The sequence below is a fragment of the Zonotrichia albicollis genome, chromosome 12, assembly GCF_047830755.1.
Source record: "Zonotrichia albicollis isolate bZonAlb1 chromosome 12, bZonAlb1.hap1, whole genome shotgun sequence".
NCBI lineage: Eukaryota > Metazoa > Chordata > Aves > Passeriformes > Passerellidae > Zonotrichia > Zonotrichia albicollis.
This window is the reverse complement of record NC_133830.1, coordinates 8,218,595-8,236,418: the sequence shown is the minus strand read 5'-3', so window position 1 is coordinate 8,236,418 and position 17,824 is coordinate 8,218,595. Positions and strand designations below refer to the sequence as shown.

At 41.8% G+C, this 17,824-nt stretch overlaps 1 protein-coding gene across 6 annotated transcripts in view; it reads right to left on the bottom strand.

Moving 5' to 3' along the window:
* Nucleotides 1–17,824, bottom strand: part of FHIT (fragile histidine triad diadenosine triphosphatase) — a 512,539-nt gene that overhangs the window by 4,756 nt on the left and 489,959 nt on the right. For all 6 annotated transcript variants that reach the window (XM_074550487.1, XM_074550483.1, XM_074550482.1 and 3 more), the window contains one exon: nt 4,504–4,607. In XM_074550487.1, coding sequence (XP_074406588.1) covers nt 4,506–4,607 — 102 coding nt within the window. In that variant the 3' untranslated portion in view covers nt 4,504–4,505. The remainder of the gene's footprint in view (nt 1–4,503; nt 4,608–17,824) is intronic.

Sequence of the window (17,824 nt, the reverse complement as noted above, 5' to 3'; positions counted from 1 at the left end):
GAAACTTATACTTCATTCTCAGGTCATAATAGTTTCACACAGGCAAGCAAACTGCCAGCTCCTGCTTTCTAATTAATGCTTCTTGGAGGCTTCTGAGTGGGGGATATAATTAATAGCACTTAAGTCTGGAGTGCAGGGAAATCTATAGCAGATTACTGGGATGTGTATTTACCTCAGGATTGCACACAAACAGCTCCTAGACCATGTCCTCTGGGAATTGCCCAGCCCTGGCACCACTGGCTCTGACTCCAGTGTAAGCACTCAAAAGGTTGCTCAGCTTTAACAAGTGAGGCTCTGAAAACACCGAGGGTTTGTGCTTGCTGCAGCCTCGTCCCTGCTCCCATTTCCCATGGCTCAGCCTGCTGTGCTCCTCAGAGCTCCCTGCTTTGCCAACAGGCAGCACCAAGTGCAGAAAATACCCCTGACCGTGCCTGTGGTGCCCACCCAGGGCACAGCCTGCTCTGCAAGTGCAGGCACAGCATCTCCTGGGGCTGACTGTCCTCACTGCATCCCACATTCACCCTGTGGATCACAGACACAGCCATTTCCTTCTGGGTTTGTGCAGTTTAAAGTACCAGAAATGATAGGAGGGTTTTCTTACAGTAAAACAAGCAAAGATGGATGTTGCAAGGCATTTTGTCTACTTGCCTAAATTTGAGGGAAGTGATGGCATTGCTCTGGTGTTCACTCTCATGCATGCAGCAGGGATTGTCACACTCCAGAGGTGCTGGAGCAGAATCATGCAAGTCAAATTGCCAGTTTAAATTCCCCCCTGGCCAGCTGCTGCTATCAGGGGTAATTTCCCTGCTGAAGGCAATAGAACAGCATTTTTTCACACATGCAGAATCTTCGTGCAGAACAGGCAGCTCTGAGGAAGGATGAGTGCTCTCAAAGAATGAGTGGGGGGAAAAAGGAATAAAATTTATACTTTTTAGAAAAGCTGGAAAGACTATATTCTCCAGAAACATTGCCAGACTGGGGACAAGGGGGAGAATTGACATCAGAAATCCTGCAAGACTGTGCAGGACACATTATTTGAAGGGATTTCTACAAGAATTTGGCATGTTTCAGGACACAAAATATTCAGGTGGTTAAGCAATTAAAAGCTATTGAATATTTGTAACTCCAAGCACTTGGCAACAGAATATCACTGTCAACTTCTTTATCCAAAGGGACATTTTGACATTGTACTTAAGACTGACTACTTTTCTAATAGCACAAAAGTATTACTTCAGTTATGCACAAAATAGGAAAACTACTGAAACTTGTGCAGCCTGGATCTTTCTTCAGAAATAACAACACAGAGTGAAGCTGCCTTTGAAGAGAAACATTTTTCACATACTATCTGAAGGTTAAAGTCTTTTAATCTTTAGCCTTTTTGCTGGCATGTGCAATTTAAAATGCTCAAAACAGACTATCAAAACACCCAGCTATACATAGCTAGAAAATTCAAAAGGCACATCTGAAAATAGGCTTGGAAATTAGGGTGCTGCATCAAATCCTGCTCTTTGAGTAGGGACCTTTTCCCTGTGCACCCACCTCAAAAAGCAACCAAGTTATCAAACACAGCTGACCAGAGAACAGAATGAGGAACAGCTCCCAAAGAGGCTCTGAAGAGGTAAAATCTTGGTGCTACTAATAAGAGAAATTCTATATTAAATATCTTCCTCCCTAGAAAGTTTTTCTTTCCTTTTCTTTCTCTCTTCCAGAGCCACATGAAGTTCTCCTGAGCTCCAGCTCTGCAGACACAGTTCTGTGAGCAGAAAGAACAAGTCCTTCTAATGAGTTGGGACACAGTGGCATGGGGACACCCAGGGGAAGAGCAGAAGCACATGCAAAGCACAAATTCAGTCGCTGATATTGCACACACAGATAAAATATTTAAAGATAAGCCTTTTCTCAAGGGTGGAAACTTAGCAAGGCTAAATGTGTTCATTTCCTTAAGCAAGTGGGTGGATATTTTGGGTCATCTGGGGACTGATGTAGAAGCACTTAACTGTAGTTAGTCAGCCAAGAGGGAACAGCACCAGCAAATGAAGTAGGGAGAGAACTAAGAGCTGCTTGCCTTACTCAAGTATTTATTAGGATAAAGTTACTTGCAAGTCCTTCTTGATTAGATAGTCTCTAAATACATGTAAAAGGTGCTACTGGACCTTATCCAGTCATACAGGAGTTGTGGCAGGTGGAGAAGGACTTGTCGTAAATGTGAGGGTAGCTGGAAAAGCCCTAAAACACAGCTCAGCCTGCCCAGGCTAAGCTGGCTAAGCTGGGCTTCTTTAAACAAAACAATGAAGTACAAAAATAATGCATGAGGCCTTAAAAATTGCTATTTATTGGCTGCAGAACACCCACATTCAGCTCCTTCTGACTTTCCCTATGCTGCATGAAAAAACCTCAAGTCAAGTGTCATCCAGGTAAACACACAAATGGCAAAATAAATCCTTTGTAGGTGAAATGCAAAAATAGCTTCAAAGAAGGATGCATATAACCTTGTTAATTTGCCAAAAGTTTTCAATCTTCATTGCTTTAGAAGCAAGGTTAAGAGAGAAGACAAAGGCTGAGAAATGCAGAATGCATAGATATACCTTTATCTCAGGTTCAGAGCCTTAAGCTTCAGAAGCCAAATAATGTTGGGGGGAAGAGATTGACAGTGAGGCCTGATGTTGGGAATCAAGGATTGGAAGGACTAGGCACTCTCATGATAATGATGCCAGGAAGATTTAATTTACCAGTTTGTTCTAGGAAAGGTAATGACCTTAATATCACGGGAAACGTATCAAGAGGTCATCCATGCAAACACACACTGACTCATTTTCATAATAAATGGAAATAGATGTCCAGCCACACCAATTTGCTTGCAGGAAAGGATTTATATCATCTATCCAGCTTGTGTTTAGTATCAGAAGAGATAAAGAACATTTTATTGATATGTGGGGATTTAATTTCAACCCCTTTGAGAATCTCAAGGAAAAAAATGCATTTCCAATTTATTTCTGACCAAAAAAAAAAAAAAAATCCCCCCAAAACCTACCAAATCAATAAAGGGAAACAGCATCACACTGGAATAGGGATGTGCCATTTTCCCCTAAGTACTATTCATTGGTTGCTGGGCCATAGATGAAGCACCACATAATGCCTCTGTTAGAGAAGAGTGCTTACACATGCATTACCAAGGATATGCTCTTCCTGCCTGAGTAATTCACATTTCAGCAGCATATTTCTGAGAAGGTGAAAAGTGGGTGTCTAAGTGCAACTTCAGCAGCCCCTGCAGAACTGTGACTGTGTAGCCCAAACCCTGCTGCTCCAAACCCTGGAGGTCCCAGCTGCTGGGGAGGAATTTCCTCCCCAGATGGGAATAAATGTGTTCCATGGCTTTTTCTGTGCACCCACAGAAGGGCTGGCACAGCTACTTTGGCTGGAGGAGACCAGAGCATGGTCACGATGCAAGGAAAAAAAAATGGAAGGGGAAATCTGAGGAACTCCAAATGGAGTCATCCAAAATGCCATCCAAATAGCATTTGAGTTTGCCATTTGAATGGCACAGGAGATGAGAGATGCCACCTCAGTGTGCCACCCATACAATGTGGGGTTTAGCTCAAGATTTCTCAAGCCAGGCTGCAAGCAGTGAGTCACAGAGAGAGAGGAGGGTTATTTCTGGGATTTTGGTTCTACAGAGGAAAAACATGAAACAGCCAGAAATGACAGAGAAGTGAGAGTGCTGGATGATGGCAAACAGCATATGGGGAGCAGGGGAGAGGGAGATTTGGCATCCTTGCTGCAGTATTACATCCCAGCCCAACTCACATTGATCTCCAGGGGCCAGTTCATTTCTGCTGGAAGAATCTGGCTCCTGGGACTCAAGGTACAAAATGAAAAACTCTCAATTTCTAGAGCACCAATGTTAGTGTTTGCCAAGTGTTTTCTCTTTTCTATTCCTCCCTGCAAATCTTTCTTTTTCTTTTAAGGTCAGTGGAAAATTTAGCAGAACAGGCAGTTTTCCAGCAGGCTTGGTTTTGGAAGTTGAACTGATCAAATCATTTAATACTTGACAGGTGAGGTTAGAATTTATGCCCTCTATACTGAATTCTGATGCAGTTTTGTATGTATAGGTGCATATGCATCTGTGGTTGTACACAGACATATCAGTTTTAGCTCTGTGTAGAGGTATCAGGGCTGTTTTCTGTCCTTAAAACAGAGGGAGGATATGTTAGGTTAAAGACTTCTCTTAAGTAAATGCTGATGATTCTCATTTCTAGATGCACCATTATTTTTGCTGTCTGGAAACAAAATGCTGTAGGATGGTGCTGATTTGTTCAAGAAGGAGCATTTAATTTCAGCCACTGTTGGAGTGCTGTGACCTTTTGGAAACTACACAAAACTAAGAGCTTTGTTTTCTTTTGTTTCATTCTAGATATTTGCCCTGTTGTCTTCAACAAGCCTCTGGAGGCTTCAGCAAAGGCTTGGTGGGGTGCTGCAGGACTAAGTCAATGTTCAGATCATTACCTTTAATTTTCCTGAAAATACTTCTTCAGAATTTCTGCTTCAGCTGCCATTTCTTCTTCTGTCCTCCACTTGTCAGGGGAATCATCTTTGTCGTGGTGCTGCAGCTTTTTGAGGGAGACAAGAAAAAAAAAGTCAGTTTATTATTTTTCCAGTTTTAATGTCAAATTTAGGTCAATCAAACTATTCCATGTGCCTTCAGGATGGATGGACCTGGTGATGAGGAGAGGAAGGGTGAATGTTGCTGGTTTGGAGTGGTGACAGTGGCTGCATTTACAAGGACAGCACCAGGTGCCAGGGTGAGACAGGCAGGGACAGGCTCAGCTTTGTGGGCTGATGGTCAGACACTGTTGGTAATTGATGCAAAGCTGGCAGATAAATCAACAGGAAAACACTCAGGTCCTTTGAAGCACCCACCTCACCAATGGAGTGAGCTGGACAACTTGTCACTATTTCCTGTGAATTTCTCTGTCTTTTCCTCTGCCCACCTTTCCTATCAAAGACCTATTGTGATAACAAGGCCCCGTTGCAATTGTTTCCCACCAGCAGTTTATATTAATATTTTTTTCATTCCTTCTCTGCATGCAAGTTATCAATCCTTCCCTGCCATTGCTGAAAACAAGACACATCCCTGGTCTAGAAACCAAACCTGCTATTTTAAGCATAATTATATTTCATTGATTTCTTGGGGGAAAAAAAAGTATAAGAAACATATAATTTTTGTGTCCAACTGGCACACTATGCCCACAAAAATTTGCTCTATCCCATATGCAGGAACTGTTACATGAGATTGTCCCAGACATGATAATTTCTTCCTTTGCCACTCAAGAAGAAGGGAGCAGCTGACAGCTTTGCTGCTTTCCTGAAGAGGGAAGCTCCACATTAGGGTAAATACTGGCACTTGAGTGACTGTTTGTGCACATGTCCCTTCAAAGAACGCCTGACACTTGTCAAGTGAAGGCAGCATTTACACCAGACAGCAGAAACATTTACTTAACAGATCAAGTGTTGAGATTCCAGTGGTTCCCTAGGTTTAGAGCACAGCACAGACTGCATTAACAGCACCAGTGCTACCAAGAAACTTCATAATGCCAACTTCCTGTTAATGTCACAAAAAAAAAATAAATTGAAAACTAATGAATTTACACCTCTTATTCCAGGAAAAAATATAGTATAGAAGATGAAGTGGTGAAAAAACCAAAGATGAATCCATGATGAACCTCCAAGCAAAGTGCATTTCTGGATAGGGAATGTTTAGCAAAAAAATAGGATTGTTAGCATACCTCCAACTCACAAATACTTTTATTTATGCTATGTTTCTCCTACTCTGAATTTTGCTGCCAGCTAGAGTCCCATATAGCTTTACACTCTGCAGCACAGATTTCCCCCTGCTCAGCAGATGAAGCTGCATTAGAAAACCATTTCCTTTCATGCCAATACAATGCAGTAGCTGTAGGCAAATTAAAGTGTATTACTGCTCAACTCAGAGAAGACTAATCTTCATTGTTACATTAGTGCTAAGTATGTTATAAATCCATCTTGTAATAATGCCAAAGAAATAGAGAAAAAGATTTAAAAGGCAGGGACTGGTGCAGTGTACACACTGTCAGCACATGCCCTGGGTCCACAGGTCTCTGTCACCCTCTGCTCACACCCACAGGCTGTGGAGGCACCACAGCTGACCTGGCCATGAGTTATTGGAAAGAGCATCCATCATCCTGTGCTTTCTGTGGACTGGGAATGCTCACACCTCACAAGAGAATGCACCAGGACAAGGCAGGTGGTGGTAAATCTGACTGAGGTGTGAGCTGTTCTCTGAAAAAAGCAGAGTTTTGCTCATTCAGCCTAATGCTGGTAGGAGGTGCAGCAGGCAAAAGCTGGAAGGCAAGGGAGGGCTGCCCCTGCTCCTCAAGGTCTCTTTGTTTAACCCAGAATTGCTTTTACTGACATGATTTGGCTGCTGCTCTCCCTTCTATCTCATTTCTGCACAGTCCAGGTGAGAGCTGGCTCCATGTGGAGACTGGTGAAGTGAGGGTGTGACTGGTAGGTGGTGATTCTTTTTTTTCCTCTTAAAAAAACCTGAAATGAGTAGTACTAAGGAGGGTTAAACTGCAATGGTTGTTGTTGTTGTCTAAATTAAAACTGTGCAGTTACAGACCACAGTGACTTCTCAAAGCTGGCAAAGGTGAGGGTTTCTTCTGCTACATAACTGCTAACCTTTAAAAATAATCAATCTTTGAGGTTAAAACAGATGTATGGAGAGCAGCAATGAATCCTGAAACTTGCCTGGAAGCCCAGCAGCCCTGGCTGCCAGTGCACAGCCCCAGGACACAGAGCAGCCCAGCCAAAATACTACAGAGACTGTCTTAATCTCTCTTAATTAAAACAAACAAAAACATTTTACAGAAAGTAAAAAATTTACATAAAGTATGATTTTACATAAAGTAAAAAAAACCGTAAAAAGTAGCTTTAGCTTTAGCTTACAGAGGCCCTCATGAGGAGAACTGAACGTGGCTGAAAAGTTGTAAAGCTGCTTTCAGGAGAGGAGAACATAGATATTGCAGTTATAAATTGTAGTGATTTAGAATTCAGGTGGGGAACAAACATTGCAGTTGATACTTGTTTCTTGGGGACTTCTGTGCCTCAGAGTGTGCTCATGTTGACACACACATCCAAGTCCCAGCTGTGAATCTTTGCAAACATCTGACTTGTATTGAAAGTTTGGATTAAGCTGAGGAAGCAAGATTCTCTTGCACCTCGAGAACACTCTAAGGTTCTGCTCAACCTAAATGGCAAAAAAGTGCCTCTATTTGCCAGATATCAATTCATTAAAAATAGTGATTTATCCATCTTTCCTACCCCTGTCAGAGTAAAAGCTGGGTAAGTTAGACTGACATCCTTATTCAGATATATCCAAACACAGACTAGTTGAAGTTTGTGCTACTTTCTGTACAACAATTCTACTTCTGCAAACTCAGAGCACACCAAGGCAAGGTGAGCCTATAAAACCTTTTCTGTAGGGCTCCAAATTAGTTACCATTTCAAAGCAGCTGATATTTGGCCTGTTTTCATAAGAGAAAAGTGATGCAAAAGCATTGCACCAGGTGGACAAAATGTTTTACTGCAAAACTCCAAAAGCCCAAATTCTCTGAAACCAAACCTGTTTGTAGGGACTCTACAGGAGCATCTCTGAATCCTGAGCATCAACAAGAAGGTGAGCAATGCCCTCAGCAGAGCCTGGATAACTCCCAAAGGAGGGAACAGGATGAGAGAGCATAAGCAGCTCTTTTAGACAATCTGTATTATGCTAAATTTTTCTTTTAATATTCTGAACCAGCACTGGGACACACATTAGTCAGGTCTCTAATCACAGCTGCCCAGCAAATTACACACTGGATCTGCTCAACATTCCTCAAGCACCAAGGCTCGTGTTTGTAACTCCAAACATCTTCTTGCCTTGCAGTACAAATAAATGCACTATTTCTAAGATATGCCCTTCTTCAAGCAGATCATTACTGATGTCTGACTTCTTGGGTTTCCTGATAAATTATCCTCTTCTTTCACCTCAAGCAGAAAATGCTCTTCCACCGATAATCTATGACTGTCATTCTTGATTACATGTAAACAGTGGAGCTCTTTGAATATTTCTGCTTGCGAAAAGTGTTCATTTTCTCACTCATGTCTCCCAGTGTGAGATACTGGCAGACCTGACAGCTGTGCTTTATGTTATTTTATTAAAGTTGCTAGTGCTGCAGAATGGGCTATGTTTTTATCACTGCAATTCTTAAGGGAAACACAATATTGTTTTATAGCACATTCACATTGGGGGACCTCTCCTTCTTGCCCTTTGTGGAGGAGCCCAGAATTCTCAGCAGAGCAGACTAGAGGGGACCTGGGTCTATGACTGGCTGTTGCTTGAAGTGATATGTATATTATTTTTTCTACTTATGCCATAACATCATCAGCAAAGCAACCTGTGTAAATACAGAGCACTAGCCAAAATTATTGGGAAAAAGCTTTTATGGTAGTTAGAACTATTCTCACTCCCCATGAATATTTACAGTTGATAGTTAAGAGTTTATAACCTCCAATGCATTTAACTAAAAGAAAAATTATAGTGATGGAGAGTAATTACACAAAACTGCAGCAACATAACCAAACTCAGCTGCTTCAGCAATTATAAAATATAGTATTATCAAAACCAGCAGCTACCAAAAAATAGAAAGAATGAATTTTTGCCAGTGGCTTGAATCAGAGATCAGCCATTACCCAGCTGCTGGTGTTCATTATTACCAACACACCTTGGGATATCCAGGCATCTTTTCTATAGTTAAATCACACTGTGGTGAAATATTCAGAGTGATATCTCAACATCAGATTAACACATGAACCATGAGGAGGCTGAAAATCTAATTTCTTCTCACCAGTAGCAGCCATTTCCAGAGGCTGGAGACAAGATTTATGCCAGGTCTGCTGCCACACCTTGCTTCCCCCAACAGAGTTGTGTGACCCAAACACTGCAGAGCACACCCCTGCTCCTATTCTTGCACTGCAGCTGTGGGGCAGCTTCCACCCCACGGGGGAAAACTCCTTTGGTGATAGTGGGATGGTCCTGGTGATGGCTTCCAGCCATCTAAGCCTCCTCTGCTGCTGCTTTTACAACTTAACTCCGGAATTGTTTCCTTTGCCCTGCTCCCCCTGGTCTTGACCTCTTTGCTCTTTTCCCCCAGTGCTTTCTTTCCTTTCACTTCTCTTTTGTATTTCACTTATAACCTCAGAGTAAGACTTCATTTCCACCCCACTGCACAATGTGATTAAATGCAGCATTTACTGTTATTATCTGCACCTCCTGCTATGCTCCAGCCTTTTCTCACTCTCTGCTGCCTTGCTGAAAGGAGTGTGAGCTTTTTGGTAGGTGCCCTCCTCTGCCAGTCTGAGCCTCCTGCCCCCATCCCATTTGCCTTCAGCTGTGCCTCAAGTCCCGACTTGACTTGCGATGTAAAATGAAAGAAAAATGGATGAAACACAGCAGTTTCACAAAGCAGCTTCACAGGGATGCTGGAATCACATGCCTTTACACATCCTGTTCCACCTACCTGGGAAAACCCATGGGGGGAAATCACTGCAGCAGCTCCCAGCCCTGGGCTCATCTCCCAGCTGAGATCACCCCAGTTCTGCCCAGGGCCCAGGAAAGGCAAGAACAAGGCAGAGAAGGAGCCCAGCAGGCTCCCCCTTGAGCACACACACAACACCCACCCGACTCTGTGTTAATGCAGGGCTGGAGGCCCCTCTGCCCCAGCAGCTGCTGTGGGATCAGAGCCCCTTTCCAAGCCCCTTTCCCCCTCCCAGCCTCAGCAGCTCAGAGCTTTCCACATCTCTGGGCCCGTCTCCATATTTAATTACAGCTACAAAACTGCTGTAATTTAATTGCTCTAATTTACAGTGAACACTGCAGAAAAAACCCACATCCTATAATTTTCTCATCTGCTGACTTTGCTTATGATTCTATATCTCACAGATATCTGTGTTTGCATGAATCAGAAATCCCTGATTTTGGGGTGGGTTTTACATGCTGCATTAAATCTGAATTATTTAAGGAGACGGGAAAAAAGCCTAAATTATCTGCATTTTAAATGAGACAATTTTTAAAGTATCTACTGGAAAATCCTTCTCCAATTGTTTTACTGCTTCTGCATGAAATATGCTGCTACCTCCCAGCTGCTGATATTGCTGCAAAGCACATATTCCATTGGAAACCTCAGTTTATCAAAAGTGTGGTTTAGAGAGTGGTGGTTCTTTACCCTCCTGTCGACTCTTTGTCATACTGACTGCAAATATTTTTTCAGTTTTATTGTTGTTCTTTGAGGAAAGACTTGAACCCCACACTTCACATATGAATAACTGCACCCTATTTAGCACTTAGATGAAGAGAATTTTGTGAAAACACATAAAGGTTAAGTAAAACCCTTAAGCATACATGTTTAAGTGCTTGGCTAAAATAAACTCTGCAAACCACCGTTTCTAACAATTCTGATAAGGAAAAAAAAGACTAAATATAAAAGGCATCTTAAGAAATTTGCTTTTGAAAATATAAAAGACAAGCAAGCCCACAAGCAGAACGACAGTTGCATGGAAAACACATTTACCATTCAGTGAAATATGTAGATTGCACTCTGAAGAGCTCAGATCTTGACATACTTCCAGTTTGGCTCCAACTGAGATAAAATTCTTGGAAAGTGAGCACATTATAAAGAAGAGACTTGAAGGAATATCCACTGGGGTAAGAAGTCTTGCCAAAGACTTGGGGAACTGCTATTTACAACCTGATTTCAATCCAGGCAAGAATCTATAAAAGTGTTTAGATAGATTTTCACCATGCCCATTATCCTCCTAATTAGCAGATAATGTTAGAACACCTCTGTAGTCTTCCTCACCTGGGAAGAGAAGGTGGATTTTTGTGGGGAGCTTCCTAATGGCCTTGGCTACAGAGGGCTGTCTGCACATGGGACCTGGCTAAGAAATGGCAATGTCATCAGTGTGATAACGTTGGAGGAAACCTTATCCTGCGTGCACAGCCTGTCATGCAACATTACTCATTTGGAAAAAGGCTATTTTTAATCAAGGAAAAGCACTTTAATCAAGGATAGAGTCAGTGATTGAAAAATTTCATGCAGGTGCATGCATTACTTGACTGAAAGGCTCTTCCCAAGAGGTCAGAGCTGCAGAGAGATGTGCATGTCCCACTCCAAGAGCAGAGATAACCTCGAGGTGCCTGAATCAGGGTGATGTATTCTGGCTCCTGCTGCAGTGAGTTTCAAAGTCACAACTCCCCTCAGTAATCTTCTTAACTTTAGACAAATATTTGCCATACTCTCAATAAGACTCACGACATGCCAAGGAAAACACATGTGTGTTAAGGAGGTTGATTTGGTTTATTTGCTTTCTTTGCCTTTTTCTGACAGCACAAAGGATCTCAGCTGCAGGGGCTGTGGCATTGGCACAAAGCCAGCTCACCACCAAGGGGAATGGGAGCATGCCCTCATCTCCAGGGGGGAGTTCCACCTCTCTCACCACATCTCTGGGATGTGCAGGAAGAGCCCATAGTGGTCAGAGTGTATTTCTTCTTCTCTGGGGAATAAGCTTATTTCAATTAAAAAAATTCCTCACCCCTGCAACACTTTGTGAAATGAAGATGAAAACATTCCATCAATGTATTCTGGAGTAACTCACACTCTGAGTCACTCCCTCCACTGGCTCTAGGAGGATTTCAAGGAGACTTCAGGGTCTGAAATGACACTGTGGTGAACCACAGGGGCTTCACAGCCTGATTTTGTGTGTGCTTCTCAGGGCACCCCTCACTCACCAACAGACCTCCCCAGGATGATCCTGCCTGCTCTGCTTTCCCCACAGTGCTCAGGATCACAACACTCCTGGATAAAGCTACATCCCAGGGTCAGCCTTTTCCCCCACGCACCCCTCAAATACTTCTCTGGCTTTCAGCCTTGCAAGGCTACTTCACCACCTAGATTGCCTCTCTGGGATTTAGGCAGCCAATGCCCTCTAGTAAGGAGGTAGTAAAATAGGTTGAAGAGTAAATTGCACTCATTTAACATTCACTCAAAAAAATATGACTGCATTTATTATGCAGCATATTGTTTTATATACTGTTTTGTTATAATAAGTCATGTTTAAAATGTCATGACATTTAAATCAACAGCAGTAAGAGGGAAATGCTGAAAAAGAGCAAGATGATCAAAAGAATCTGAAAAATCCTGGTGAGTCATTATGGGCCAAATTTTTACTCTCATTACAGTAAAAACAGTCACAAAAAAAGAGCTTTAAACTCACCCCTGAGAAACCCACTGTAGAGAAACCCTCCCTGCCCAGGTCTCTGTGTCCTTGTGGTGTCCCCAGGTCTGTCACAGCTGGGTGGTGGCAGCTGCCTGTGGCCAAGGGATTTGGGCACCTGCTGCCAACTCCTCCTGGTGCTCTGCATCCCCTTGCAGGTTCATCCTTGCTCTGTGCTGCCCTTTGCCCCTGAGCCCCCACAGCACTCTGGAAATCTCTTGGATTTCCACACACCTTGGACCTTGTTAGTGCCCCTTGGCTCAGTGAGAGCTGGGCTTCAATGCCTGTGCTGTCATACAAATGAACTTTGCAAATAATATAAAAGACTACTTTAATGTGGCTTCCTAGCCTTTGAGGAGGCACAGAGCCTCCCACATCTACTACTGATGAGCCACATGCACAATGGCAGGTTTTCACCAGAAGGACTTTTAATGTTAAAAAGGAAGAGTGATGATCAAAGGAGCTGCTCTGCTCCTGCAGATTCACTGCTCCTCTCTTCCATCAGGTCTGGGCTCATGTGCCAGCATCCCTCCCTGCTGCCTCCAGGCCCCCTCACCCCCTCCAAGGGAAAAAACAACAACAACTTCAACAGCAAAACAGATGGCAATGCAACGAAACATTAAACCCAAGCCCAATACCTGAGCTGTACCATGAATATTTCACTGAGGCATGGGGTAGAAAAGACAACAAAATGACCTTTTCTACCATCTTAAGGGATATCTGACCTTGTAATTGCTATAGACACATTGAAGAAACAAGAGAGAGGCAAAGACTATTTGAAAGAAGTTGTGTATATTTTTAAAAACTACTGTCTCAATGTTCCCATTACAGCCTGCCAATATGAATGACATTTACTTTTGCTCTGAGAAATGAAAGAAACTCTAAAAGACAGACTGCATTAAGAATCTATTGATATTCCACTGACCTAGTGGGATAAGAACCAAACAAATTTTATCAAGGGCAAATGCCCCAGAGTCTGTAAATTCATTTCTTAAAGTAGCAGCAGGAAAAGGGAAGAAAATCTTCAATACCTAGAACAGTTTTAAACCCAGTGGAGGGTCCCACATCTCAATGATCCCGTGGCATATATGGGAGCAAAATTGGGGATTTCAGATGGCCAATCCCCTGTTCCAGTTTATCCAGCCCATTAATATTGCTGTAAAACTTATGCAGGAAGTTGTCTTATTAAGGGGCATCACAGGAGGTTTTGACCATGTAATTTTTTCCCTATTGTACAAACGTCACAAAGATGTATTTGTGTTGCAGTGTTGGCCTTCTGTTGAAATCCTTCTTCTGGGGAATAAGTTGTACCCACATAATGTCCATGCAGAAAAATAAGGATGGCAAAATAGCCATGGAACAGAATATTCTGAAATTAATTTAAGTGAAGGGACTGTGAATTTGTGAAGAATTAATTTTAGCTGGATAGACTGGCAGTTAATTAAGGCTGGTAGCTTCTACTTGTAGAAAGGTGTTTTTGATGAAAATATACTGAAAATATTATTAAACTGCCTAGGAAAAAAACAGTTGCTATTCCCCATGCTAAAACCTCCCAGACATCCCATGTTTCTATGCAGAAATCATAAACTGATAGCATTTGCATAACAATTATTATTTAATATGTAGACTTCAGTACCATTGCTTTTGGACAAAATTAATATTAAAACCTTTGAGCACGGATATTTAAAAAATACTCATCTGAAAAGTCACAGGAACTTTTTTAGTTTGCAATATTTTTGCAAGTTCTGTTCTGGTGATGATACCCTGGCAGCAGATCACCACCTTCTCTTTGCATAATCCACAGGACCTGCTCCAGAGCTACAGAAAATCCCACACTGCTTGGAGGGGGAGCACATCACCATGCAGGATGGAGGGTAGGAAAGGTACAAAGACAACCTAAAGCAACCCAAACACTCCCAATTTCCAGAGACAAAAAAGTAATTTTGTATGCTTTCAGCTCAATCAGTTTGTTCATGCCTTAGGAAACAATGAGATCAACGGAAATGAAAGCAATTTCCAGCAGATATGGATAAAACACGTGGCTCTGCTGAGAAGAACTCGCACATTATTCCAGAAGCACAGTCAAAAACTTGTGGATTAAATGCTGAGAGAATGGATCATGCATGGACTTGCTTCATCTGAATTTACCAGACTAGGGCTTTGCAGGTTTCTCACTCCTCCTTCAGGAGGGAGTTGATTGAGGAATCAGTTGTACAGTCACACACTTTGTGAAGAACTTGCAAAATAATTTTATTTATTTAGACACATTTTGAAGTTGCAATCCGAACTTCTTTCACAGGTCTGTTGTTACATTTCTCTCCTTTCTTTAGGTCTTTTTTATTTAAACTATCTTCAAGCAAAACTTTCTTCTTCAAGCAAAAGTTAAAAAAAAGATCATGTTTTCAGTGTGTTTCAGGGCTTTCCTGTGCACATACTGTGTGGTACAAAGGCACACAAGCTCTCCCCATTCATCCTGACCCATAATCATTATTAAACTTAATTGCAGAAGACACTGTATTCACAGCTTTATTTCTCATATGACATCTTGTGAATTGCTTTTAAGAAAAGCCATTTACACAACTTCTATATATATGTAAACTAGTACTCTAATGTCACATTCTTGTTTGCACATTCCCTTTTATTCATGTCAGCTAGCCCTAATGCAAAAGCAAGTGGCCCTTCGTGGATTTCAGTTAGGAAACAGTAGCATGGATTTTCATAAAACAAAAGTTTGACTGATACTATGCAAAATCTGTTCCACTGAAAAATTGGCATCTCGCCCATCATCTTCCACAAAGTTCAGTATCTTTGTCGGTGCTCATCTACTTGACTTCTTAATTGTCTGTGTTCACTGGCTGTGTCAAATGGAGTTTTCTTTTTGCTTTTGCTCGCTGCACATTACATCTTTTAATCGGGATATATAATTACTTACTACAATCTGCCATGCCAGATTTTCTAAGCATTAGTCTAATTAACTTAAGCTTGATAATTATGTTTCAGATATCATAACAGTACGCACAGAACTTGCAGATTATGCTGTTGGTTTAGCTGTTTCTGGTAACACTTTTCTCCTATTCTTAATTTTTCCTTTTGCTTTTTCTTTTTCTGCACAGGGTGGGAGCACAAGCAGAAAGAGGGACAGTTTTTCTCTTTAAATGATTCCAAGGTTCTCCAAAAACAAAAGCTGTCTGTTTTAAATAGGAAGCCATCAAAAGTAAGTCAACACAAATGAGAATAGATCCATAATGCAAGGATTTCCTCTTTTTATAAGAATAAAAGATAAATATGTCACTGAAGAAAGAACCTTGAGCTTCTGATAGCGGAAATTGTGGAGGATTCTAGCACAAACCTACAGCATTTATGGGCTAATTATGAAAGTACTCAGACTTTCCACAGGTCTCCAGCCTGAGCCACTCTAATTATCTGCCTGTTGGCGACAGGCTGCCGCCAGGGAGGCAATAAATAAGAGATAAATGCATGGGACCTGGCACAGGCACCTCTGCAGCACAGAGATCATCCTTCACTGAGTGATGCAGCCCATCTGGGCAAATGAAATATGCAAGCCTGAGACCCCAGGTAAGAGTAAATAGATGCAGAGGACACTTATGTCACAGTCATAAATAAAGGAAAGAAAAAAAGAAAATCTGTGACAGGCTATGGGTTTGTATTTGGGTTTCTGGTGTAAATCAGCATTTCTCTTCATTCCTGACAGCTCACCTTGGTGTTCTGTGGAGAATACATCATGCATTATTTGATCTGTCTCACTCGTGGCTGAGGGCATGGACGCTGTGTCCCCCACAGGAACGGCCTCGGCCCAGGGGACAGAGCAGACCAGACCTGCTCTCCCTGCTTCCAGAACCCTGGGTCTGTCCTGCTGGCTGGGGTGCAACAGGTCCTGGTGGGTCACAAAGGCACCCAGACCGCATCTGGGTACTCAGCCTGCAAACCCACTCATGCCTATGCCAAGAATTGCCATTTGTTGGAATTTTGGTGCAATGGGATATAATTGCTGTCAAGACCACACAGAGAACCACACCAAAGGCTTTGCATTTGCTTTGTAGGTGTTGGTGGGGATTTAATCAGCTGTGAAACACAGGAGACTGCTCAGCTGCTCGTGTTTTAACAGTCTTCATGGATAGAGACAGGACAGGCAGCCCTTGCTGAAGGTTCCCTCACATTCAAGCCCTCATTTTCAGATGATTGAAGGGCTGTCACCCTTGACAGAAAATATTATCAGCAGTCAAGGAAGTAATAAGGGTGGCAAGTACATAAATAAGCATAGCATAAATCTGAATATTGGTAATTAGCATTTCATTCAATCAGATTAAAAGTGTTAGACCACTGTAGCAGCGATTCCTTATAGAAAGCTATTTAACATTCCAATTATCTCTAATGAATTAACCTCAAAGTATGGCTGAGGTGCAACACCCTAAGAATCCCTTTGCTCATCTACAGTCCACTTGCAACTAATTTCACTTCACAAGCCTACCTCAATTAACATTTTTCTGTATTTCACACATCAGTAACTGCGGTGCTGAAATACGCACTCCTTTCCCAAATTTAATAGCTGAGATACTTTCATTTTTTTTGATTCTACAAATGAAGGAAAATCATTTCCTGCTACTATCTCAAACCAATTAAAATTCTTTTAATATTGGCTTTGCATCTTTTCAATACACATATGAACCAAAAAGTACTACATTTTTCACATAATAATTACTTGGAATTGATCTGCTATGCAGCAACCCAAAGACAAAGGGATTTACAATTAGCAAATTTTAAAGTTTAGTTTATATTTTTCATTGCTAGAGCTTTTAAAGAATGCTTTAATGCTTGAAGATTTTATAATAGGAAAAAACTCAATGGGTACAACTAAATTATTTTCATTTAAAAAGAAAAAAATGGAAAACAACAGATTTATGGATAGGTCTGGAAGGAGAACACACTGCCTTTTACGCCACTGTGGAATTACAATTATACAAAAAGGTATTGAAAAATAAAGAGAAGTTTTACCAGCACACCCTGTTGATGGTGTGGCACTGGTAGAAGGACAGATCTCTAACAGAGATCTCACAGATTTATCAAATGCCTCTGAGACAGGGGAGCCACTGAGCAGCCTCAACAGCAGGGCACTGCTGGGCCTCATGGCCTTTCTCTTCTCCTTTCCGTGTTTTTCCTGGTGAATTTTATAAAAAGACAGTGTCATTTAATCCCATTCCCACTTTAATGGGGAAGCGTGGCGAGGAAGCTCCTGCTTTGCATCATGGTTGTGGTAAAAGGAGCAGCATTTGTGAACAGATTACAAATCTGACGTTATTTTCCCTTTCACTCCATGTTTGCAGCATTATTTTAGATTTAAGAAAAATGAACACACATGTAAGATAACAGCATCCACACAGCAATATGGCATAGCTGCTATTCCTCTAACAGGCATCCAATTTAAGTTTATCATCAAATACCACACAGCACCAATTCC